The sequence below is a fragment of the Somniosus microcephalus genome, chromosome 34 (assembly GCF_052327205.1).
Source record: "Somniosus microcephalus isolate GS21.2 chromosome 34, FLI_Smic_1.0, whole genome shotgun sequence".
In the NCBI taxonomy this organism is placed as follows: Eukaryota; Metazoa; Chordata; class Chondrichthyes; order Squaliformes; family Somniosidae; genus Somniosus; species Somniosus microcephalus.
In genome coordinates, this window is record NC_141020.1 from 14,872,070 (window position 1) to 14,898,688 (window position 26,619).

At 51.6% G+C, this 26,619-nt stretch overlaps 1 protein-coding gene across 3 annotated transcripts; it reads right to left on the minus strand.

Moving 5' to 3' along the window:
- Window positions 1–12,409: 12,409 nt before the first annotated feature.
- LOC147096795 (uncharacterized) lies at window positions 12,410–25,052 on the minus strand. 3 transcript variants are annotated; one of them, XM_085973422.1, is made up of 5 exons: window positions 24,830–25,052; window positions 16,881–17,021; window positions 14,926–15,061; window positions 13,965–14,368; window positions 12,410–12,537 (listed from the first exon to the last, which is right to left on the minus strand). In XM_085973422.1, exons 2-5 carry the CDS (start codon window positions 16,978–16,980, stop codon window positions 12,515–12,517), a joined length of 663 nt encoding a protein of 220 aa, XP_085829548.1. In that variant the 5' UTR covers window positions 16,981–17,021; window positions 24,830–25,052; the 3' UTR covers window positions 12,410–12,514. The 3 variants fall into 3 exon arrangements, with proteins under 3 accessions (XP_085829548.1, XP_085829549.1, XP_085829550.1); XM_085973423.1 differs by lacking the exon at window positions 24,830–25,052 and adding an exon at window positions 19,078–21,073; XM_085973424.1 differs by lacking the exon at window positions 24,830–25,052 and having other exon boundaries at window positions 16,881–18,001.
- Window positions 25,053–26,619: the final 1,567 nt, after the last annotated feature.

Consider the following 26,619-nt stretch of genomic DNA (forward strand, 5'->3'; position numbering starts at 1 on the left):
GATCCAGGAAACTAAAGCCCTCCCTCCTGCACCAACTCATTAGCCACGCATTCATCTGCTCTATCCTCCTATTCCTATACTCACTAGCAAGTGGCACCGGGAGTAATCCAGAGATTACAACCTTTGAGGTCCTGCTCTTTAATCTGCTACCTAGCTCCCTGAATTCTTGCTGCAGGACCTCATCCCTCTTTCTACCCATGTCATTGGTCCCAATGTGAACCACGACCTCTGACTGTTCACCCTCCCCCTTCAGAATGCCCTGCAGCCGTTGACATCCTTGATCCTGGCACCAGGGAGGCAACAAACCATCCTGGAGTCACGTCTACGGCCACAGAAACGCCTATCTGTTCCCCTTACGATAGAATCCCCTACCACTATTGCTCTCCCACTCTTTTTCCTCCCTTCCTGAGCAGCAGAAGCACCCCTGGTGCCAGGAAGTTGGCTGCTGCTGCCTTCCTCTGGTAAGTCATCCCCCTCAACAGTATCCAAATCGGTATACCTGTTTGAGAGGGGGATGGCCACAGGGGTCCCCTGCACTCACTGCCTGCTGGTCAGCCATTTCCCTTCTGCCTGTGCAGCCCTTACCTGTGGTGTGACCAACTCAGTAAAAGTGTTTTCCACGACCCTCTCCGCATCGTGAATGCTCCAAAGCCCATCCATCCGCAGCTCCAGCGCCGCAATGCGGTCTGCTAGTAGCTGCAGCTGGATGCATTTCTGGCACACATGGTCGTCAGGGACACGGGCAGCGTCCCTGAATTCCCACATAGAGCAAGAGGAGCATAACATGGGCCTGGGCTGTCCTGACATGACTTGCCCTTGAATTAATTTAAATTAATTCACTACCACCAATTAAAGATAAACTCTAGGGCGCTTGTACGGTTTACCAACAGTCCCCGCTACATTAGAAAGACCTTTGCAACTATAAACCACAGAGTTAAAGTTTAAAAAATAGAGAAATACTCACCAACCAATCACTTACCTGCTCCCTGGTGACGTCACACACTGATTACTTTTTACCCCTCTCCCCGCTGCTGAGTTGGTCGGGCCTTGCTGGTCCGAACTGGTCGGGCCTCTCTGCTCGCGCTGGTTTTTATACCGCGCTCCTCGCCTCGCTGGTCCCTGGTCCGAACTGGTCGGGCCTCGCTGCTCGCGCCGGTTTTTATACCGTGCTCCTTGCCTCGCCCAGTGGCAGCACACACTCCTCGGAGTCAGAAGGTTGTGGGTTCGTCCCCACTCCAGAGACTCGAGCACCTAATGCGAAGCAGACACTCCAGCGCCGCACTGAGCTGTCCCCTTCCTGATGGATATAAAAATGATTCTGCGCAGGGAGCTTTCTCGGTTCTCTGGCTGCTTGCTCCATTGCTGTCTGTGGGACCTTGCATTGTGCAAATTGGCTGCTGCTCCCAAGAACTGGGACTACACTCCAAAGTGACTCATTGCCTGTGAAGAGCTTTGGGACTGTGCGCAGTGTTGGGCTCTACACTATAGGAAGGATGTTGAGATTCACTAGGATGCTGCCTGGTATCGGGAAAGACAAATACGAACACAGACGTGAAAAAATTGGAGCTGATTCATTAGAACACTGGCAATTATACTGTGATTTGATAACAGTGTTTTAAATTATGAAGGGATGGGAGAGTATAGATATATACTCCCTCCACCACCGGCGCACCGTGGCTGCAGTGTGCACCATCTACAAGATGCACTGCAGCAACTCGCCAAGGCTTCTTCGGCAGCACCTCCCAAACCCGCGACTTCTACCACCTAGAAGGACAAGGGCAGCAGGCGCATGGGAAGACCGCCACCTCCAAGTTCCCCTCCAAGTCGCACACCATCCTGACTTGGAAGTATATCGTCGTTGAGTCAAAATCCTGGAACTCCCTCCCTAACAGCACTGTGGGAGTACCTTCACCACACGGGACTGCAGCGGTTCAAGAAAGCGGCTCACCACCACCTTCTCGAGGGCAATTAGGGATGGGCAATAAATGCCGGCCTTGCCAGTGACGCCCACATCCCATGAATGAATTTTTTTTAAATGTGATCTTCCAATTCTGCAACTTGGTGAACTTAGACTTTCAAAAAACACGTGAAAGGCAGTTCGTTAAACTCAAAGCCATAGGGAGTGGACAAAAAATTATTTGAAGGGCAGAAAATAACATAAGAAATAGGAGCAGGAGTAGACCATTTGACCCTGCTTCACCATTCAATAAGATCATGGCTGATCTGATCTTGGCCTCAACTCCACAGCTCTCTGGGGTAGAGAATGCCAAAGATTCACGACCCTCAGAGCAGAAATTCCTCCTCATCGTTTTAAATGAGCGACCCCTTATTCTGAACCTATGCCCCCTAGTTCTAGATTCCCCCATGAGGGGAAACATCCTCTCCGCATCTACCCTGTCGCGCCCCCTCAGAATCTTATGTTTCAATATGATCACCTCTCATTCTTCTAAACTCCAATGAGTATAGGCTCAACCTAGCCTCATAAGACAACCTCTTCAACTCGGGAATCAACCTAGTGAACCTTCTCTGAACTGCCTCTAATGTATGTATATCCCTCCTTAAATAAGGAGACCAAAACTGTACGCAGTACTCCAGGTGTGGTCTCACCAACGCCCTGTACAGTTGCAGCAAGACTTCCCTACTTTTGTTCTAAGAAACCATCCCAAATAAATTTTATGAACTCATCCTCAAAGCTACCCATGCCAATTTGATTTGTCCAGTCTATATGGAGATTAAAATCGCCCATGACTATCGCAGTAGGAGTTTAATTTACCTGTGGTATGTGTGGTTCTTGGCCCTCGGGTACGGTTTGTGCCCTTACAATCTAATTACCATTTCTAACTGGCCGACTAGCAGGAGGAGAAAGCCCAGCTGCTGGATCTCAGTCGAGCTGCTCGGGATTGAGGTGGTCATAGGCTTGTGCTGGGGCAGTAGATGGTCATGCTGCTTTGTTCTGGCCCTGCTCGCTTTCTGGCACATGGGTTATTCGAATGGCTGGGGGGGGGGGGGGGGGGGTGCTCGTATTTCTACATCAGTCTACCCAGGCATGCCATGCTGGGAAATCGCAGCATATGCAATGACCTGCATGGGAGCAGGCTTCTGGCCAGTGAAGCCTTGAGTTTCGGTCAAAGTGTAGCTCGAGACCATGGCCTAGATTTTCTGATGTGCCAGGAGCCTAATGCAATCAATTGCTCCACACTCTACAAGGCGGGCCTTCATAATTATCAAAGCCACAAGCTTCCGCTGCCTTAGCAACACTGTGCGAGGTGCACAATAGCGCTGCTGTCACCTGGATGAAGTATTCACCTCACTAATCTATCATTTGCATAGGCGCACCCAGATGTCAGCCCAGTGTCGCCAGCTCCTTCCTGTGGACAATCTTGGCTGAGTTTAACATAGAAACATAGAAGATAGGAGCAGTAGTAGGCCATTCGGCCCCTCGAGCCTGCTCCGCCATTCAATGAGATCATGGCTGATCATCCAAATTCAGTACCCTGGCCCTGCTTTCTCCCCATATCCCTTGATCCCTTTAGCCTTAAGAAATATATCTAACTCCTTCTTGAATATATTTAATGAATTGGCCTCAACTGCCTTGTGTGGTAGAGAATTCCACAGGTTCACCACTCTCTGGGTGAAGAAATTCCTCCTCATCTCTGTCCTAAATGGCTTACACCTTATCTTTAGACTGTGGCCCCTGGTTCTGGACTCCCCCGCCATCGGGAACATCCTGCATCTAGTCTGTCTAGTCCTGTTAGAATTTTATAAGTTTCAATGAGATCCCCTCTCATTCTTCTAAACTCTAGCGAGTATAAGCCCAATCTCCTCTCATACGTCTGCCATCCCAGGTATCAGTCTGGTGAATCTTCGCTGCACCCCCTCCATGGCAAGAACATCCTTCCTCAGATAAGGCGACCAAAACTGCACACAATACTCAAGGTGTGGTCTCACCAAGACCCTGTACAACTGCAGCAAGACATCCTTGCTCCTGTACTCGAATCCTCTCGCTATGAAGGCCAACATACCATTTGCCTTCTTAACCGCCTGCTGCACCTGCATGCTTACCTTTAGCGACTGGTGCACAAGGACACCCAGGTCTCGTTGCACTTCCCCTTCTCCCAATCTATTGCCGTTCAGATAATCTGTCTTCCTGTTTTTGCCACCGAAGTGGATAACCTCTAGGGACAGCAATGGTTGGTGAGAGGGAAGATTGAGGGGTGGGGGCTGGAGTGCCCACGGGCAGCTGGAGAAGGGTTGGCGGATCCGAGCCGATGCCCTAGATTTTGAACATATTTAAAGATGGGCCGACGAGGTAAGGCAATGGAGTTAAAAGCCAAACTCCTCGCATTTGGTGTCTTGATTCGAGGCGGGAGGCGGTTTGTGGTGCAGGAGCCGAGTGTTATTCCAGCTTCCCAGAAGGTAGGAGGACTTGGCAGGGAGAGGTAGGTCTGGAGGTGACTGAGCCGAGTTTGGTACTGGATAGGCAGTCCAGGCCCTCGCCAACTAGGCTGCAACTGATCAGTGAGGGCCAGGTGTGTGAAAGGAGGAGGTGCACAGAGGTGATGGTGCTGGGGGGGATTGGAGCATGAGGGAGGGGGGGGTCAGGGGAGATTAAGAATTCCTATTTGCTTTGGAAATGTAATCTTCCAAAGGTGAGCAATATAACTTATACAGAGGACCACATGCGGTGTTACTATAACAGTAAGTACACATGGATACTTGGTCTGAAATAACAACAGAAAATGCTGGAACAACTCAGCAGGCCCGGCAACATCCGTGGAGAGAGAAACAGAGTCAACGTTTCAGGTCGAAACCCTTCATCGGGACTGAAAAGACCTGAAGGCTTTGTGTCTTAATGCGAGGAGCATTTGTAATAAGGTGGATGAATTGGCTGCGCAAATAGAGGTAAACGAATACGATTTGGTTAGGATTATGGAAATGTGGCTCAAGGATGGCCAAGACTGGGAACTCAACATCCAGGGGTATTCGATATTCAGGAAAGATAGGCAAAAAGGAAAGGGAGGTGGGGTAGCATTACTGGTTAAAGAAGGGATTAACACAATTGTAATGAAGGATATTAGCTCTGATGATGTGGAATCTGTATGGGTAGAATTGAGAAATACTAAGGGGAAAAAAACGTTAGTGGGAGTGGTATATAGACCACCAAACAGTAAGGCGGAGGTTGGGGATGGCATTAAAAGGGAAAGTAGAGAAGCGTGCAATAAGGGCACAGCAGTCATCATGGGTGACTTTAATCTACATATAGATTGGGCCAACCAAATTAGTAACAATACTGTGGAGGAGGAATTCCTGGAGTGTTAACGGGATGGTTTCCTGGACCAATATGTCGAGGAACCAACCAGAGATCAGGCCATCTTAGACTGGGTATTATGTAACGAGAAAGGATTAATTAGCAATCTTGTTGTACGAGGCCCCTTGGGTCGGAGCGATCATAATATGATCGAATTCTTCATTAAGATGGAGAATGAAGTAGTTGACTCGGAGACTAGGGTCCTCAATTTAAATAAAGGAAACTATGATGGTCTGAGGAGCGAGTTGGGTCGGATTGATTGGGGAATGGCACTCAAAGGGTTGACGGTGGATAGGCAATGGCAAACATTCAAAGACCGAATGGATGAGCTACAGAATTTGTTCATCCCGGTTTGGCATAAAAATAAAACAAAAAAGGTGACTCAACCGTGGCTAACAAGGGAAATTAGGGATAGCATAAGATCCAAGGAGAGGACATATAAATTGGCCAGAAAAAGCAATAATCCTGAGGATTGGGAGCAGTTTAGGATTCAACAAAGGAGGACAAAGGGATTAATTAAGAAAGGGAAAATAGAATATATGAGTAAGCTTGCAGGGAACATAAAAACTGACTGTAAAAGCTTTTATAGGTATGTGAAGAGAAAAAGATTGGTGAAGTCAAGCGTAGGTCCCTTGCAGTCAGAATCAGGGGAATTTATAATGGGGAACAAAGAAATGGCAGACCAACTAAATACATATTTTGGTTCTGTCTTCACAAAGGAGGACACAAATAACCTCCCAGAGATGCCGGGGAACATAGGGTCTGATGAAAGGGTGGAACTGAAAGAAATCAGTATTTGTAGGGAAATGGTGTTAGGAAAATTGATGGGACTGAAGGCTGATAAATCCCCAGGGCACTTAAGGAAGTGGCCCTAGAAATAGTAGATGCATTGCTGGTCATCTTCCAGAACTCGATAGACTCAGGAACAGTACCCATGGATTGGAGGGTAGCTAATGTTATCCCACTATTCAAAAAAGGTGGTAGAGAAAAAGCGGGGAATTATAGACCGGTAAGCCTGACATCGGTAGTGGGGAAAATGCTAGAGTCCATTATAAAAGATGTAATAGCAGAGCACTTGGAAAGCAGTGACAGGATCGGACAAAGTCAACATGGATTTACAAAAGGTAAATCATGCTTGACTAATCTACTGGAATTTTTTGAGGATGTAACTGGTAAAATAGATAAGGGAGAACCAGTGGATGTGGTGTATTTGGACTTTCAGAAGGCTTTCGATAAGGTCCCACATAAGAGATTAGCGTGCAAAATTAAGGCACATGGGATTGGGGGCAAGGTATTGACTTGGATAGAGAACTGGTTGGCAGACAGAAAGCAAAGAGTTGGAATAAACGGGTCGTTTTCCGAGTGGCAGGCAGTGACTAGTGGGGTACCGCAAGGATCGGTCCTAGGACCCCAGCTGTTCACAATATATATTAATGATCTGGACGAGGGAATTGGATGTAATATCTCCAAATTTGCAGATGACACAAAGCTGGGTGGGAGGTTATGCTGTGAGGAGGATGTCATAAAACTCCAGTACGACTTGGACAGGTTGGGTGATTGGGCAGAAACATGGCAAATGCACTATAATGTGGATAAATGTGAGGTTATCCACTTTGGTGGCAAAAACAGGAAGGCAGATTATTATCTTAATGGCAATAGATTGGGAGAAGGGGAAGTGCAAAGAGACCTGGGTGTTCTTGTGCACCAGTCGCTGAAGGTAAGCATGCAGGTGCAGCAGGCGGTTAAGAAGGCAAATAGTATGTTGGCCTTCGTAGCAAGAGGGTTCGAGTACAGGAACAAGGATGTCTTGCTACAGTTGTACAGGGCCTTGGTGAGACCGCACCTTGAGTATTGTGTGCAGTTTTGGTCGCCTTATCTGAGGAAGGACGTTCTTGCCATGGAAGGAGTGCAGCGAAGATTCACCAGGCTGATACCTGGGATGGCAGGAATGACGTATGAGGAGAGATTGTGTCGATTGGGCTTATACTCACTGGAGTTTAGAAGATTGAAAGGGGATCTCATCGAAACCTATAAAATTCTGTCAGGCCTGGACAGACTAGATGCAGGAAGGGTGTTTCTAATGGCGGGGGAGTCCAGAACCAGGGGTCACAGTCTAAGGATAAGGGGTAAGCCATTTAGTACTGAAATGGGGAGGAATTTCTTCACCCAGAGAGTGGTGAACCTGTGGAATTCTCTGCCACAGAGGGCGGTGGAGGCCAGTTCATTAAATATATTCAAGAAAGAGTTGGATATATTTCTTAAGGCTAAAGGGATCAAGGGATATGGGGAGAAGGCAGGGACAGGGTACTGAATTTGGATGATCAGCCATGATCTCATTGAATGGCGGAGCAGGCTCGAAGGGCTGAATGGCCTACTCCTGCTCCTGTCTTCTATGTTTCTATGAAAAAGCACAGGAAATGAAAGAGATTAAAAGGCCAGTTTTGGGGGCTGGGAAACGGGGATGAGAGAACAAAAGAGAAGTGAAGAGACATTGGCCCAGAATTTAGGTTCGGGGGCTTGCCGCGCGTGCAAGCCCCTGATGTGCACTTACCCGGCGCGCTGACAGCTGAAGCCTGGGCCTGCTTGGAATTCCTGCCACTGGCCCAGTTCTGATGTCGGCGCGCTGTGCTTGCCTGATCCAGCGGCGTAGTTAGTGCGATGTGCCGGCTGGGATCAGGTGAGCACTGGGCAGCCAATCAGGGGAGGGAAAACTTCATTCATGAGTTTGAGAGTAAGAACTGTCAAACTCATGAAAACTACAGGCGCCCCAAACACTACTTAAACTTTAAATAATTTTTTAAAACATCCCACTAATTAAATGAACTATAAATAACTAAAGAACTATTTTAAACAATTATTCAAATTTTTAAAAAATTTTCTAAAAATACACTTACCTTACTGTAAAGTCCTTAAAAACAAAGTTGAGGCCCTTACACACGGGCAAACCTGTCAAAAAGAAGGAAGTTCTTCTTCCTCTGTTGGACCTCTGAACCCCTTGGAGGAAATGCCGGTTTCCCGCGCATGCGCTGTGCATGCTGAAATCCGGCACTTCCAACGGGCCCACGCGTGAGTACCCCGTCCGTACTCACGCGTTGGGACTGGAATTACTGGGCCAATAAGAGGTATTCAAAACGAGACTAGATGGTGATAGGACTAGTGGAGACACAAAAGCCGGCTCTAGATTAGGTGTGAAATGCGCTGGCAGAATGGGAGACAGCTGCCATGTGGGAGAGAAAAAAAGGGGGAAGGGCCAAAACAAAGGTGTGGATAAAAAATATATGTAAAAATGTAATAGGGGCCGAGGTTATGATCTGAAATTGTTGAACTCGATATTGGTCTGAGTTTGGGATAAATCAATCCAACTCTGTGGCCACTGGGCACATTTAATTTAGACCTGCTTCAAAATGTCTTGGATTGCATTGATTTTCTGTTCGGAAACGAGCGGCCTTGTTTCTGCCGCTGCCACCACTCTAGCTGCTCTTCTGAAAACGAGTCGTGGCTGCTTCTCCCTCCACAAAGCCCCACACAGCAACCTATTGCAGGCCTTAGCCCAGGCTGAGATCTTCAGTTAATAATTTGATTGTTGGTGGGGACCCGTTAATCACGGGCTCCCCCCTTGGGTGCTGCTGTGGATGACCTGGTGCACCCACCCCGCTGCATTGTCCTCCTTGACAATCACAGAAACCCCACAGTGCAGATAGAGGCCATTTTGGCCCATCGAGCCTGCACCGACACATATCCCACCCGATCCCCGTAACCCCTACACCAACACACATCCCACCCTATCCCCGTAACCCCACGTATTTAATCCCCCTAACACTAAGGGTCAATTTATCATAGCCAATCAACCGCACATCTTTGGACTGTGGGAGGAAACCGGAGCACCCGGAGGAAACCCACGCAAACACGGGGAGAATGTGCAAACTCCACACACAGTCACCCGAGGCCGGATTCGAACCCGGGTCCCTGGCGCTGTGAGACAACAGTGCTAACCACTATGCCACCGTGCATGCCTTCCCTCTGGGCCGTGTCCTCTTGGTCAACCCTGCACATTGAGTGAGACCCAAGGAGGAACCTTGGCTGAGGCTGACGGGTAGAACACCTGCCCCATCCCTTCTCCAGCGGAGGGGGGAATCCAGGCCGTAATACTCGTACACTCCCCAGCTTATACACACAGTAATGGCACAACTTGTTTTCTCAATGTGAGCTCGAAGGCAGAAGACTTGGCATTATTTTCTAAGAAAGAAAGACTTGCATTTATATAGCGCCTTTCACGACCACCAGACGTCTCAAAGCGCTTCACAGCCAATAAAGTACTTTTTGAAGTGGAGTCACTGTTGTAATATGGGATACCTTAACTCCGAAGTTAAGCTGCGTTAGACTTTACAGCAACACTGACCTGCATTTATGTAGCACCTTTAATGTAGAAAAATGTCGCACGGTGCTTAGAATTATAGAAATTTACAGCACTGAAGGAGGCCATTCAACCCATCGTGTCTGTGCTGGCCAAAAAGGAGCTATCCAGCTTAACCCCGCTGTCCAGCTCTTGGTCCGTAGCCCTGTCGGTTACGGCAGTATGGGCCAAATGCTTCATAGAATGTAATCAGAAAAAAATACTGCCATTTTCTGCTGGCAGTGAGGCCAGTGTGTGAGAGAGAGCGAGAGACTCCCCTCAGCACTGTCTTAGAATTGCTCCCAGAACACTGGGTAGGTGATATACCCCGCGTGCTTTAATTAAACCAGGGTGGGATTTCACGAGCATTAAATAAAGACATTCTTTATTGAGGGCCTAGGATGGTTGTCAGTGAATGGGACTATTTCAGGTAACTCACCCCTGGGAGTTTCACAGCTTAACTCACTTAAATAAGCAACATTTCTGTCACGATCATTATTACGTGAGCCCCATTGAGCTTTCAGGATTCTGACTGACTGCTGGGTCCTGTGCAGTTAATCCCTTACAAGCTGAATCTAGAAATATATGTTGGGAAACCCAACACATGCAGAAATCCATTTATCTGCACAATGAGCCTTCCCACTGAAGCAGCAGTTGCTGCCACTGGGACACTCGCTCTCGCCCCACCTCAGCTTTTCTCAAACTGCTGCTTGTTTCTGCCAGTTTGTCACTCTCCGACTTTGCTTCCCTAACCCCAAGGCAGACAGGATCCTCACTGCCCAGTATCACCCTCCCTCTCTTCCCCTGCCCAATATCACCCTCCCACTCTCCCTTGCCCTGTATCACCCACCCTCCCTCTCTCCCCTGCCCAGAATTACCTTCCCCGTCTCCCCTGCCCAGTATTACTCTCTCCCCTGCCCAGTATCACCCACCCTCTCCTGCCCAGTATCGCCCTCCCTCTCCCCTGCTCAATATCACCCTCCCACTCTCCCTTGCCCTGTATCACCCACCCTCCCTCCCTCCCCTGCCCAGAATTACCTTCCCCGTCTCCCCTGCCCAGTATTACCCTCCCCGTCTCCCCTGCCCAGAATTACCCACCCTCTCTCTCCTGCCCAGTATCGCCCTCCCTCTCTCCTGCCCAGTATCGCCCTCCCTCCCTCCCCCTCTCTCCTGGCCAGAATCACCCTCCCTGCCTCCCCTGCCCAATATCACGCTCCCTCCCTCTCTTCCCCTGCCCAGTATCTCGTTCGTTCCCTCCCTCCCTCTCTCCCTTGCCCAGTATTACCCTCCCTCTCTCTCCCCTGCCCAGTATCACACTCCCTCCCGCCCCCCCTCTCTCCCTCCCACCACCCCCCCCCCTCTTTTAGACCTAGCCACACTGTGGCCTCTCCAATCCAGTTGCACCTCTGCTCTGCTTCCATTCCCGCCCCTGTTTTTTGAGAGTTGTGACTCAGTTCCTCCAACTTTCTGTCAGCAATTTGAATTGAGAGCCATCACTATATATAGAAAAAGTTGGTCAGTTTTTATTTATATTAACCAGTAAAAAAAATAGGAATACAGAAACACTCGAGCACTAAACTGTAACTGCCTTTTGCTGGCCATTTCCAGATACTCTCTTGGTAGAGGTCAGCCCAAACCCACCAGGCCCAGGGTTTCCTCAGAGTAAGAAGCTCCTTAACATTGCTCCCAGAATGACACCATTCTGCCCTTTCCTGAGGGGGTGGACCAGACTCATTGGGCTTCTCATTCTAGTAGGTGAGCACCCGTGAACGGAAGCGAGCTCCCTACCACTGTGATTCCAACTCCGAACTGTGGAGGACAGCTGCAGGGTCAAACTCTCGGAGTAAGAGGACCGTTCCCTCTGTGGCCTCTGCATTAAGGCACCAGTGTGGGGTTCGGCCAGGCATGGTGTTGAGTTAGCTCGCCTCAACCAGCACTCCTCTGGGATGCTGTGACTGGAAAGTGTTCCTGAGTTGAGGGGAAATGTGGCCAGGGTTCTTCTCCTGACCCTGATCCAGTGCCCCTGCTGGAAAGTGCGTGTGTTTAGAAGTTGAGTGAGGACAGGACAAAGTGCGTGTGTGTGTGTGGACATTAGGCAGGAACTGCGACACTGCCAGCAGTAAATATCCTGCTGACACGCGCTGTCCAGGCTCTCTCACCTGTGCGGGGGAATGTTGCCGCTCCCATGGACAGCAAAGCCAGCCGAAGCCTTCGGGAAAGCAGGGACAAGACAATGAAAACAGAAATAGGAGAGGGAGGGGATAGGAATTCCTGAACATTAAACAGCTGGGACAGGGAGTCACCCAGGACATTAAACAGCTGGGACAGGGAGTCACCCAGGACATTAAACAGCTGGGACAGGGAGTCACCCAGGACATTAAACAGCTGAGACAGGGAGTCACCCAGGACATTAAACAGCTGGGGCAGGGAGTCACCCAGGACATTAAACAGCTGGGACAGGGAGTCACCCAGGACATTAAACAGCTGGGGCAGGGAGTCACCCAGGACATTAAACAGCTGGGACAGGGAGTCAAACACTCAGATTTTTTACGCAATTAAAATGTCATCGTTCCCGTTTTACTAACAGTTGAGTCGGAAGTGCCGATAAGTATCCCTGCCTGAGCTACTGTCAGTTTTTCTCTGTTCATCCTTTCTGGAACGCCCAGTAAATTCCTCATTTCAGCGCGATTATTAACATTGTTAAGAAGTCCAATTTTATTTCCAAGCAGGAAGTGCGTTTCTATTGCTTCATTCTTCAGTTTAACAGGATCGTGAATCCCAGGCTTTCTCCAAGAAACCAGGTCCGAGCAACATCAGAGCTCCACGGAGGGAGGGACTGCAAAAATCAAAACAAAGATAAATATTAACAGAGCTGCACCACCGAGCAAAACAATAACTTCGGTTCCTCCGCAAATCAGTGGCCAGCAAAGCTGCTGCTTGTGCTTTGGAATCGCTGCAATGGTAGCGATCGGATCCTCACTGGATGGTGCTGTCTAGACCCTCACCGGATGGCGCTGTCCAGACCCTCACCGGATGGTGCTGTCCAGACCCTCACCGGGATGGCGCTGTCCAGACCCTCACCGGGATGGCGCTGATTAAACCCACCCTCCACTTTCACCCGCCTCCATTATGTACCCCCTTTTCGCAGCAGCGACTGTAACTGCTGCTGACTGTACGGGTGGAGCTTGTCTGCCTCAGCAGAATGGATAGCAAGCTGGCTACAAACCGAAACTAGAGAGTAGGGGTTAAAGGTAATTACTCAGATTGGTGGTGTTCCACAGGGGTCGGTGCTGGGACCAGTGTTGTTCACCATTTACAGAAATGATTTGAACTCGGGAATCGGAAGTACAATTTCAAAATTTGCGGATGACACCAAATTGGGGCGTGTAGTTAATACAGAGGAGGACTGCGATTAAAATACAGGAAGACATTAATATACTTGCAGAATGGGTGTGTAATTGTCAAATGAATTTCTATATAGTTAAGTGTAAGGCGCTACATTTTGGTAGGGAGAATAAGGAGGCCACATACTCCTTGGAAAATAAGTGTTTAAATGGAACAGGAATCTGGGGATAAAGATTCACAAATCACTAAAAGTAGTGAAGCAGGCCATAAAAAACCAAGCCAGGCACAGGGTTCATTTCTCGAGGGATTGAATTGAAAAGCAGTGAAGTTATGTTAAGCTTGTATCGAACCTTGATTAGACCACACTTGGAGTGCTGCAAACAGTTCTGGTCTCCATATTATAAAAAGGCTGTAGAAACACTGGAAAAGGTGCAAAAAGATTTACTAGAATGGTACCAGAACTGAGAGGTTATACTTATCAGGAAAGATTGAACAGGCTGGGGCTCTTTTCTCTAGAAAAGAGAAGACTGAGGGGGTGACCTGATTGAGGTCTTTTAGATAATGAAAGGAAGGGATGGGTAGACATAGAGAAGATGTTTCCACTTGCTGGCGAAACCAGACTAGGGACCATAAATATAAGATAAATCCAATAGGGAATTCAGGAGAAACTTCTTCACCCAGAGAGTGGTGGGAATGTCGACCTTCCTAACACAAGGAATGGTTGAGGCGAATAGTATAGATGCATTTAAAGGGAAGCTAGGCAAGTACATGAGGGAGAAAGAAATAGAAGGATATGTTGATGGAGTGAGATGAAGGAGTGGGAGGAGGCTCGTGTGGAGCATAAACATGGGCACGGACCTATTTGGTCTAATGGTCTGTTTCTGTGCTGTAAATACTTTGTAATATCCAGTAACTCACAATCGCCAGATAAAGGGGCAGCCGTAAGTGGCAGAATCCAATGTTGCTGCTCTTCCTGGTCAGAGTATCTGTCCCTCCATGTGGGGTAGAGGTCCTGGTAAGTTGGAGGTTCCTCTCGGTGCTTGCACTCAGCCTCACCGGACAGAACTGTGCCATTCAACACCATGTCCATTTGGTAAGAAGGGCCAAAGTGGTCTAGATAGAAAGGAGTCCCGTTCAATGTCGAGCAGTGGACAGTTTGCAGGCCACACTGCAACACGTCTGATCCAGCTGGAAACAATGAGATCTCTGAGGGAAGACCAGGTTTTACTTGACCCCCCAAAACTGCTTCCTCATAAGTTGGAAGAGACACACCGGCACCATGGGCTATCAGCACTCTGCAATCCTCTGCCTTTCCTCTACACCTGGAATGAGATTGGGTATCAGACAGCACGACACAGGTCCTGAGCTCTAACTAACCCGCACTCTCTCCCCACGGTCTGCCTGCGCTCTGCCCGCTCTCTTTCTCCCCCCACCCCGTGCTCTGCCCGCTCTGTCCCCCTGCACCCCCCCCCCCCCCCGCGGTCTGCCCGTGCTCTCTTTTCCCCTCCCCCCGCAGTCTGCCTGCGCTCCTCCCCCCCCCCCCCTGCGGTCTGCCCGCGCTCTTTCCCCCCACCGCGGTCCGCCCGTGCTCTCTCTTCCCCCCCCTCAGTGCTCTGCCCGTGCTCTCTTCTCTTTTCCCCCCCCCCCCCCCCACTGGCGGTCTGCCCGTGCTCTCCCCCCCGCCGTCTGCCCGCGCCCCCCCCCCCCAACCCCACCGCGGTCTGCCCGCGCTCTCTTTTTCCCCCCCCCCCCCCCCCCCCCCCGGCTCTCTCTCCCGCTCCCCCCCGCACACGCCGCTTCTCTGTTGCACCGTCTCTGTTCCATGTGATGTCTGGTGATTTGTGTGGCCCCAGTCAGTCCCGGGATTGCCTGGACTCACCTGCAGTGTTGGGATATCGCCTTGGGTGAGAGAAGGACGCAGAGCATCAGCAGGAAAAGGAGCGCCGACAAGCACATGGCCAGGGTTGCAACCATGGGCACGGAATGAGTCGCCGAGTGGCCACGGGGCTCCACACCTGGAAGCACAATGTGAAAGCGGGGTTGGTGTCATTCACAGACTGAAAGCTGGAAATGGCAGAGTTTGGTCACTGGAGCTGCCAGGCTCCTCCCTCCCTAGGCGGAGGCCCTGCCCACTGAACTAGCTTGAATGAAACTCTGCCATCATTTTGCGCCTGGAAAGAAATTGAGGCCGAATCGCTTCGCGCACCGGTAGAGACGGGGCCACAGGGTGAGCGGGGTCATGGCGGGTGGGGTACAGTGGTGCGTGTTGTTTGGGGTGGGTGGGGGTACTGGGGTTTGTGTTGTTTGGGGCCCGGGTGGGTGGAGGTACTGGGGTTTGTGTTGTTTGGGGCCGTGGGGTGGGTGGGGGTACTGGGGTTTGTGTTGTTTGGGACTGTGGGGTGGGCAGGGCCCGGAGGTGTGCAGGGGACCCCGGCCTGGAGTGGCCTCAGTGTCGGGTCTTGGAGGAGCCGCTTGTAAAACAGCCCAGCAAATGTTTTGAGTTTTTTTGGGTGGCATCAGGAGGTGGTGGTCCGTCTGAGGATCCCGGGATCAGCACCCGGTCCCCGCCCTCCTACAGCTGGCAAGATACAGAAACACAAAGATCGTGAGGGGGAGTTAAAACCTCCCTCTTTTGTCCTAATATCTCCTTATGTGACTCCGTGTCAGACTTTGTTAACGCTCCTGTGAAGCGCCCTGGGATGTTTGATTACGTTAAAGGCGCTATATAAATACAAGCTGTTGTTGTGATACACTGACACGGTAATAGTGACATGGGGAGGGCGAGGCGGTGACACGGGGAGGGCGAGGCAGTGACACGGGGAGGCAGTGACATGGGGACGCGGCGAGGCAGTGACATGGGGACGCGGCGAGGCAGTGACACGGGGATGGCGACGCAATGACACGGCGAGGCTGTGACACGGGGAGGGTGAGGCAGTGACACGGGGAGGCAGTGACACGGGGAGGGTGAGGCAGTGACACGGGGAGGCAGTGACACGGGGGCGCGGTGAGGCAGTGACACGGGGGCGGCGAGGCTGTGACACGGGGATGGCGACGCAATGACAGGGCGAGGCTGTGACACGGGGAGGGTGAGGCAGTGACACGGGGAGGCAGTGACATGGGGAGGGCGAGGCAGTGACATGGGGGCGGTGAGGCTGTGACACGGGGAGGGCGAGGCAGTGACACGGGGAGGCAGTGACACGGGGAGGCAGTGACACGGGGACGCGGCGAGGTGGGGACGCGGCGAGGTGGGGACGCGGCGAGGTTGTGACACGGGGAGGCAGTGACACGGGGAGGGCGAGGCAGTGACACGGCGAGGCTGTGACACGGGGAGGGCGAGGCTGTGACACGGGGAGGGCGAGGCAGTGACACGGGGGCGCGTTGAGGCAGTGACACGGGGAGGGCGAGGCAGTGACACGGGGAGGCGGCGAGGTGGGGACGCGGCGAGGTTGTGACACGGGGAGGCAGTGACACGGGGAGGGCGAGGCAGTGACACGCGGAGGCAGTGACACGGGGGCGGCGAGGCAGTGACACGCGGAGGCAGTGACACGGGGGCGGCGAGGCTGTGACACGGGGAGGCAGTGACACGGGGACGCGGCGAGGCTGTGACACGGGGAGGGTGAGGCAGTGACACGGGGAGGCAGTGACACGGGGGCGGCGAGGTTGTGACACGGGGAGGCAGTGACACGGGGAGCAGTGGGCGAGGCTGTGACACGGGGAGCAGTGGGCGAGGCTGTGACACGGGGAGGCAGTGACACGGGGAGGGCGAGGCAGTGACACGGGGAGGGCGAGGCAGTGACACGGGGAGGCAGTGACGCCGGGACGGGGATACATTACCAGATTGTTCTCCAGACACGTGATCTGCAAACACGAGCAGCAACAACCCATTAGACAGAGTCGTTAGGCAGCTCCGCAGGTTTCTGCTTCCACTGGACATCCTGTGACCACCGTCGTTTGTGAAACGCCACCTGCAACACGCTGAAGAAGAATTCGGATTTAGTTACAGTCAAAAGAAACACATCTTTTTGAGATTATCTGTGCAGTTGGTCATCATCCTGTAACGGGCACTCGGCAGAAATGAGGCCGCGTGGAGCAGGAAGGGAAACTGGGAAACAAGGAAGAATCGAGTTCTGGACTAAGTTCCCAGGGAAGGATAATGAAGCAGATAGGGTAACAGGGTCACGATTATTAAATATGCTTATCGAGAGAAGGAATGGAGAGATCGGGTGAGTTGGTGAGGTTGAGGGATGGGGTGAGATGATGGGTAGTTGGAGTTGAGAAATATAGTGAGGTGGGCAGAAGGGGTTCAGAGATATGGGGAGATTGAGGGATATGGAGAGAAGGTGGGAGGGTGCTGTTGGGGGAGAAGGTGGGATTGAGAAATATAGTGAGCAGTGGCTGGGTGCGAATCTCTGAGAAAGAAATGGGCTTCTTGTCCCTAATGGGCTCTTCCTGTTCCTCAAAGTGTTTATGTTCCAATACAGCAGAAATGATCAAGACCTGGGTCTAGACCACTAGTACTAGCCAGGGGGCTGCTGCTTCACACAGCCACATACTGCGGACTGATGGACACAGTCATCAACTGTTTGCTTTCTCAGCCTGTGGATTGTGGGGTGACGGCAGCAGTCCGTGCGGCGGCGGGCTGGGGATGGGCGGACGGCACCTGGAGTGTGGAGATATTCCGACCTGTCACCCACACCAGGCAGGAGTTCTGTCACAGGCTCATCAATGGCTGAGACCTGTGCTGCAATCGGGGGTGGGAACAGGAGCGGGGCTGCAGGCTGGAGAGGCCCAGACACTGTGCTGCAGAGACGGTCCTGAGACCCAGGATCTGTGCTGGGGAAGAGGGGAATGCTTCTCCTTCAATGATGATCATGTTGAGATGCTCCTTGGACCCTGCACTCCTCCTGTCTGCGGAGGTTCCTGTTGCTGGCACTGTTGTCAGCTGTTTCTGGGGGTCCCCTCTTCCCCAGCCTCTGTCTCCCCTCTTCCCCGCCCTTGGTCTCCCCTCTTCCCCGCCCTTGGTTTCCCCCCTCTTCCCCAGCCTCGGTCTCCCCCCTCTTCCCCAGCCTCGGTCTCCCCTCTTCCCCAGCCTCGGTCTCCCCCCTCTTCCCCAGCCTCGGTCTCCCCTCTTCCCCAGCCTCGGTCTCCCCCCTCTTCCCCAGCCTCGGTCTCCCCCCTCTTCCCCGCCCTTGGTCTCCCCCCTCTTCCCCAGCCTCTGTCTCCCCTCTTCCCCGCCCTCGGTCTCCCCTCTTCCCCGCCCTCGGTCTCCCCCCTCTTCCCCGCCCTCGGTCTCCCCCCTCTTCCCCAGCCTCGGTCTCCCCCCTCTTCCCCGCCCTCGGTCTCCCCTCTTCCCCGCCCTCGGTCTCCCCCCTCTTCCCCGCCCTCGGTCTCCCCTCTTCCCCGCCCTCGGTCTCCCCTCTTCCCCAGCCTCGGTCTCCCCTCTTCCCCGCCCTCGGTCTCCCCTCTTCCCCAGCCTCGGTCTCCCCTCTTCCCCGCCCTCGGTCTCCCCTCTTCCCCGCCCTCGGTCTCCCCCCTCTTCCCCAGCCTCGGTCTCCCCTCTTCCCCGCCCTCGGTCTCCCCTCTTCCCCGCCCTCGGTTTCCCCCCTCTTCCCCAGCCTCGGTCTCCCCTCTTCCCCGCCCTCGGTCTCCCCCCTCTTCCCCGCCCTCGGTCTCCCCCCTCTTCCCCGCCCTCGGTCTCCCCCCTCTTCCTCGCCCTCGGTCTCCCCCCTCTTCCCCGCCCTCGGTTAATTGCCATTTACAGAGTTAAACACTGAGTTACAGTTACAGAGTGTAACAGAGAGAGTGTTAGAGCGTAACAGAAAGTGTATTACAGAGCATAACGGAGAGAGAGTTAGAGAGCATAATAGAGAGAGAGAGAGAGTGTTAGAGAGCATAATGGAGAGAGAGCGTAACACAGAGAGTTACAGAGCGTAACAGAGAGATAGAGTGTAACGGGGAGAGAGTGTAATACAGAGTGTAACAGAGAGAGCGAGTTACAGAGCGTAAGAGAGAGAGTTCCAGTTACTCACACGGTTCCAGTCCTGCTTACTATCGAGCCTTACTTGCAGCAGCTGTCTGCCCCTGAACTCCACTAAGCTGTGAACCGACAAGCCAGTGCTAGGAAACACCACGAACGCGGGGCTTTTAAACTGGCAGCAAAACGGAAATGGCAGACGTCACGGAGAGAGAGATGGAAAGAGGAAGAAGGATGTGGGTCTGAGAGGCTGAGACTAAAAATATCATCAGACTGTGAGCAGCAGAAATCAGCTGAAATAAAACACATCCTCAACGACACACCGCATCCTCATCATCAACACGGTGGGGACGGTAGCGTAGAGGGAATGTCACTGGGCTAATAATCTAGAGACAAGAGCTCCAATCCCACCATGGGGAAATTAAATTCATTTAATTAAATAAATCTGGAATAAAAGCTAGTACCAGTAATGGTAACCATGAAACTACCGGATTGTCGTAAAAACCCATCTGGTTCACTGATGTCCTTTAGGGAAGGAAATCTGCTGTCCTTACCCGGTCTGGCCTATATGAGACTCCAGATCCACAGCAATGTAGTTGACTCTTAACGGCTCTCTGAAATGGCCCAGCAAGTCACCCAGTTTTAACAAATCGCTACGAAACATAATAAGAATGAAACTGGACGGGCCACCCAGCATCGACCAATGTCCCAAACTCCTCCATCACCATCCCTGGGTATGTCCTGTCCCACCGGCAGGACACACCCACCAGGGGTGGCGGCACAGTGGTATACAGTCGGGAAGGAGTGGCCTTGGGAGTCCTAAACATTGACTCCGGACCCCATGAAGTCTCATGGCTTCAGGTTAAGCATAGGCAAGGAAACCTCCCGCTGATTACCACCTACCGCCCTCCCTCAGCTGATAAATCAGTTCTCCTCCATGTTGAACGCCACTTGGAAGAAGCACTAAGAGTAGCAAGGGCACAGAATGTACTCTGGGTGGAGAACTTCAATGTCCATCACCAAAAGAGGCTCGGTAACACCACCACTGACCGAGCTGGCCAAGTCCTGAAGGACTGCGACAGGTGGTGAGAGAACTGACACGAGGGAAAAACCTACTTGACCTACCTGTCGCAGATGCATCTGTCCATGACAGTATTGGTAGCAGTGACCACCGCACAGTCATTGTGGAGACGAAGTCCCATCTTCACACTGAGGACACCCTCCATCGTGTTGTGTGGCTCTACCACCATGCTAAATGGGATAGATTCAGAACAGATCTAGCAGCTCAAAACTGGGCATCCATGAGGTGCTGTGGGCCATCAGCAGCAGCAGAATTGTATTCCACCACAATCTGTAACCTCATGGCCCAGCATATCCCTCACTCTACCATTACCATCAAGCCAGGTTCAATAAGGAGTGTAGAAGAGCATGCCAGGAGCAGCACCAGGCATACCTAAAAAAGAGACGCCAACCTGGGGAAGCTGCAACACAGGACTACATGTATGCTAAAAAGCAGAAGCAGCATGCTATAGACAGGACTAAGCGATCCCACAATCAACGGATCAGATCAAAGCTCTGCAGTCCTGCCACATCCAGTCGTGAATGGTGGTGGACCATTAAACAACTAACGGTAGGAGGAAGCTCCATGAATATCCCCATCCTCAATGATGGTGGAGCCCAGCATGTGAGTGCAAAAGACAAGACTGAAGCGTTTGCAATCATCTTCAGTCAGAAGTGCTGAGTGGATGATCCATATCGACCTCCTCCTGCGGTCCCCACCATCAAAGAAGCCAGTTTTAAGCCAATTCGATTGTATCGTGATATCAAGAAACGGCTGAGCGCACTGAAAACAGCAAAGGCCCTGAAAACATCCTGACTTGTGCTCCAGAACTAGCCGCGCCTCTAGCCAAGCTGTTCCAGTACAGCTACAACACTGACATCTATCCGACAATGTGGAAAACTGCCCAGGAATGTCCTGTCCACAAAAAGCAGGACAAATCCAGTCCGGCCAATTACCGCCCCATCAGTCTACTCTAAATGATCAGCAAAGTGATGGAAGGTGTCATCGACAGTGCTATCAAGCGGCACTTACCAATAACCTGCTCATTGATACGCAGTTTGGGTTCCGCCAAGACCACTCGGCTCCCGACCTCATTACAGCCTTGGTCCAAACATGGATAAAGGAGCTGAATTCCAGAGGTGAGGTGAGAGTGACTGCCCTTGACATCAAGGCAGCATTTGACCGAGTGTGGCATCAAGGAGCCCTAGTAAAACTGAAGTCAATGGGGATCGGAGAAAACGCTCCACTGGCTGGAGTCATACCTAGCACAAAGGAAGATGGTTGTGGTGATTGAAGGTCAATCATCACAGCCCCAGGACATCGTTACAGGAGTTCCTCAGGGCAGTGTCCTAGGCCCAGCCATCTTCAGCTGCTTCATCAATGACCTTCCCTCCAACATAAGGTCAGAAATGGGGATGTTCGCTGATGATTGCACAGTGTTCAGTGCCATTCACAACTCCTCATAATGAAGCAGTCCATGCCCGCATGCAACAAGACCTGGACGACATTCAGGCTTGGGCTGATAAGTGGCAGGTAACATTCGCGCCACAGAAGTGCCAGGCAATGACTATCTCCAACAAGCGAGAGTCTAAACACCGCCCCTTGACATTCAATGGCATTACCATCACCGAATCCCCCACCATCAACATCCTGGGTGTCACTATTGACCAGAAACTTAACTGGACCAGCCACATAAATACTGTGGCAACAAGAGCAGGTCAGAAGCTAGGTATTCTGCGGCGAGTGTCTCACCTCCTGACTCCCCAAAGCCTTTCCACCATCTACAAGGCACAAGTAAGGAGTGTGATGGAATACTCCCCGCTTGCCCGGATGAGTGTAGTTCCAACAACACTCATGAAGCTCGACACCATCCAGGACAAAGCAGCCCACTTGATTTGCACCCCATCGACCACCTTAAACATTCACTCCCCTCCACCACTGGCGTACCATGGCTGCGGTGTGTACCACCTACAAGATGCACTGCAGCAACACGCCAAGCCTTCTTCAGCAGCACCTCCCAAACCCGTGACCACTTCCACCTAGAAGGACAAGAGCAGCAGGCACACGGGAACACCACCACCTCCAAGTTCCCCTCCAAGGCACACACCATCCAGACTTAGAAGTCTGTCGCCAATTCTTCATCGTTGCTGGGTCAAAATCCTGGAACTCCCTACCTAACCGCACTGTGGGAGTACCTTCACCACACGGACTGCAGCGGTTCAAGAAGGCGGCTCATCACCACCTCCTCAAGGGCAACTAGGGATGGCCAAAAAATGCTGGCCATGCCAGCGACGCCCACATCCCATAAAAAGGAATTTTAAAAAAACACAGTACATCATCATCGACACATCATCAACACAACACGCCATCTTCATCATCAACACATCATCAACACGTCATCACAACACATCATCATCATCACAACACATCATCATCACAACACATCATCATCATCACAACACATCATCATCATCACAACACATCATCATCATCACAACACATCATCATCACAATACATCATCATCACAACACATCATCATCACAACACATCATCACACATCAACACAACACACCATCATCATCACAACACATCATCATCATCACAACACATCATCATCAACACAACACATCATCATCAACACAACACATCATCATCATCACAACACATCATCATCACAATACATCATCATCACAACACATCATCATCATCACAACACATCATCATCACAACACATCATCATCACAACACATCATCATCACAACACATCATCATCATCACAACACATCATCATCACAACACATCATCATCACAACACATCATCATCATCACAACACATCATCACAACACATCATCATCACAACACATCATCAACACAACATCATCATCACAACACATCATCATCATCACAACACATCATCATCGCAACACATCATCGTCATCGCAACACATCATCATCACAACAAATCATCATCACAACACATCATCATCACAACACATCATCATCACAACACATCATCGTCATCGCAACACATCGTCATCACAACACATCATCATCACCACAACACATCATCATCACAACACATCATCATCACCACAACACATCATCATCACAACACATCATCATTACCACAACACATCATCATCACCACAACACATCATCATCATAACACATCATCATCATAACACATCATCACAACACATCATCATCATCACAACACATCATCATCACAACACATCATTACCACAACACATCATCATCACCACACATCATCATCATCACACATCATCACAACACATCATCATCATCACAACACATCATCATCACAACACATCATTACCACAACACATCATCATCACCACACATCATCATCATCACAACACATCATCATCACAACACATCATCATCACAACACATCATCATCATCACAACACATCAACATCATCATCACAACACATCATCATCACAACACATCATCATCACAACACATCATCATCACAACACATCATCATCATCACAACACATCATCACAACACATCATCACAACACATCATCATCAACACAACACATCATCATCACAACACATCATCACAACACATCATCATATCATCATCACAACACATCATCATCATCACAACACATCATCAACACAACACATCATCATCACAACACATCATCATCATCGACACATCATCATCACAACACATCATCATCACAACACATCATCATCACAACACATCATCATCTGCAATTGGATTTTGGATTTCTTGACTGGCAGGCCTCAAGTGGTGAAAATAGGGAACAACACCTCATTCACTCTGGTCCTCAACACCGGAGCGCCACAAGGCTGCTGCCTCAGTCCTTGGCTGTACTCTCTGTTTACACATGACTGTACAGCCATACACAGCAACAACCGGATCATCAAGTTTGCCGACGACACCACAGTAATTGCCCTGATAAGCAACGACGATGAGACGGAGTACAGAGATGAGATAGTCCAGCTGATGAGATGGTGCAATGACAACAATCTTGCCCTGAATGTTGGCAAGACTAAGAAGCTCATTGTGGACTTCAGAAACCACCGAGGGAACCACCGCCCCATCAGCATAGACGGGGCACCAGTGGAAGTTGTCAGTTGCTTCCGATTCCTGGGACTGCAGATCTCCGATGACCTGGCCTGGAACCACAATACTAAGGCCATGCTGAAAAAGGCACACCAGCGCCTCTACCCTCTACGGTGCCTGAGGAAATGCGGCATAAGCACACAGTGGCTTGTGAACTTTTACCACGGCACCATAGAGAGCGTCCTGACGGGTGGTGTCAATGTGTGGTATGGTAACACCATTGCACAGGACAGGAAAGCCATCCAGAGGGTTGTGAGGACGGCAGAAAAGATCATCGGGTGTGCACTTCCGCCCATCGAGGAGATCTTCCAGACCAGGTGTCGGAACAAGGCCCGCTCCATCCTCCAGGACCCCAATCACCCTGGGCACGAACTGTTCTCCCTCCTGTGGTCCGGCCGTCGGTACCGTAGCATCCGAACCAGGACCAGCAGGTTCAAGAACAGTTTCTACCCACAGGCAGTGCGCCTACTGAATTGCTAAACGCACTACCCCACATATCATAGTCACATTCACCCCCCCCACCCTGGATCTGTATATCACTTGAACCGTGAGCGCATAAGAACATCTTGATCACTGGACTGTGTGCACATAGGACTCTTGTACCTCAACCTTAATTTATAACTTACTAGCTGGGGGGGCCTGGCGTTGCCAAGGCTTTTTTGTTTAACAGCAGTTTACAGGGCCGCGCGGTTTACGGCCGGCCGCTGCCGCTCCCCCGCTCTGTGTCTTGGGCCGAGCGGTTGTGAGGCCCGGCCCAAGTGACCCCAACTCACCTCCCGCTCCGGCGGGCCGGGAGCGCGATATGTGCCGGAGCCGCACTGTGGAGGTTTGTTGTGCTGGTGCTGTCGCTGTCGGTATTTAGAAAATGGCGGGTGACGTTTCGGGAGGCTGCAGGATTAGGGCCCGCCCACACATGGAATGAAACGCCCCCCCGTGATGCAAGAGAGAGAGAGAGACTGGGGGGAGAAGAGAGAGAGAGAGAGAGGGAAGGAGAGAGAGAGAGAGAGAGGGAAGAGAGAGAGGGAAGGAGAGAGAGACAGAGAGAGAGAGGGAAGGAAGAGAGAGACAGACAGAGAGAGAGGGAAGGAAGGAGAGAGACTGGGGGGAGAGAGAGACGGGGAGAGAGAAAGAGTAGAGAGACTGGGGGGAGAGGGAGAGAGAGAGAGGCAGAGACTGGGGAGATAGAGAGAGACTGAGGGGGGAGAGAGAGTGACTGAGGGGAGAGAGAGAGATGGGGAGAGAGAATAGAGAGACTGGGGGGGAGAGAGAGAGGAGAGAGACTGGGGAGAGAGAGAGAGACTGGGGGAGAGAGAGAGACTGGAGGAGAGAGATGGAGAGAGAGAGACTGGGGGAAGAGAGAGAGATGGGGGAAGGGAGAGAGAGACTGGGGAGAGAGAGAGAGAGAGCGAGAGAGAGACTGGGGGGGGGAGAGAGAGAGACCGGGGAGGGGGTGGTGGGGGGGGAGAGAGAGAGAGACTGAGGGGACAGAGAGAGAGATGGGGAGAGAGAGAGAGAGAGAGACTTGGGGGGAGAGGGAGAGAGATAGAGAGGACTGGGGGAGAGGGAGGAGAGTGGGGGAGAGGGAGAGAGTGGGGGGAGAGAGAGAGACTGGGGAGAGAGAGACTGGGGGAGAGAGAGACTGGAGGGGAGAGAGAGACTGGGGGAGAGACTGGAGGAGAGAGAGAGACTGGAGGAGAGAGAGAGAGACTGGGGGGGGCGAGAGAGAGACTGGGGGGGAGAGAGAGACTGGGGGGAGAGAGAGCGACTGAGGGGGGAGAGAGAGAGAGAAAGACTGGGGAGATAGAGAGAGACTGAGGGGGGGAGAGAGAGCGACTCAAGGGGAGAGAGAGAGACGGGAGAGAGTAGAGAGACTGGGGGGAGAGAGAGGAGAGAGACTGGAGAGAGAGAGAGAGACTGGGGGAGAGAGAGAGACTGGGGGGAGAGAGAGACTGGAGGAGAGAGAGAGAGACTGGGGAGCGAGAGAGAGAGACGGGGGAAGGGAGAGAGAGACTGGGGAGAGAGAGAGATAGACTGGGAGACAGAGAGAGAGAGATAGAGAGACGGGGAGCGAGAGAGAGATTGGGGTGAGAGAGAGAGAGACTGGAGGAGGGAGAGACTGGAGGAGAGAGAGATGGGGAGAGAGAGACTGGAGGAGGGAGAGTCTGGAGGAGAGAGAGAGACTGGGGGAGAGAGAGACTGGGAGATAGAGAGAGAGAGAGACTGAGGGGGGAGAGAGAGAGAGACGGGGAGAGAGAGAAACTGGGGAGAGAGAGAAAGAGAGACTGGGGGAAGAGATAGAGAGACTGGGAGACAGAGAGAGAGATAAAGAGACGGGGGAGAGAGAGAGAGATTGGGGGGAGAGAGAGGGAGAGGGCTAGAAATTCGGTATCGCCCCATTTGGAGAGGGAAGGAGAGA

What these genes read in the sequence shown, in the direction of transcription:
- LOC147096795 (XM_085973422.1), bottom strand. Translation starts at nt 16,980, where the DNA reads ATGTCCAGTGGAAGCAGAAACCTGCGGAGCTGCCTAACGACTCTGTCT. An exon ending in CGTGTCTGGAGAACAATCTG is followed by an intron (nt 15,062 to 16,880) that starts GTAATGTATCCC and finishes TTGTGCTTCCAG; the next exon opens with GTGTGGAGCCCCGTGGCCAC. An exon ending in TGCCCCTTTATCTGGCGATT is followed by an intron (nt 12,538 to 13,964) that starts GTGAGTTACTGG and finishes TGATTTTTGCAG; the next exon opens with TCCCTCCCTCCGTGGAGCTC.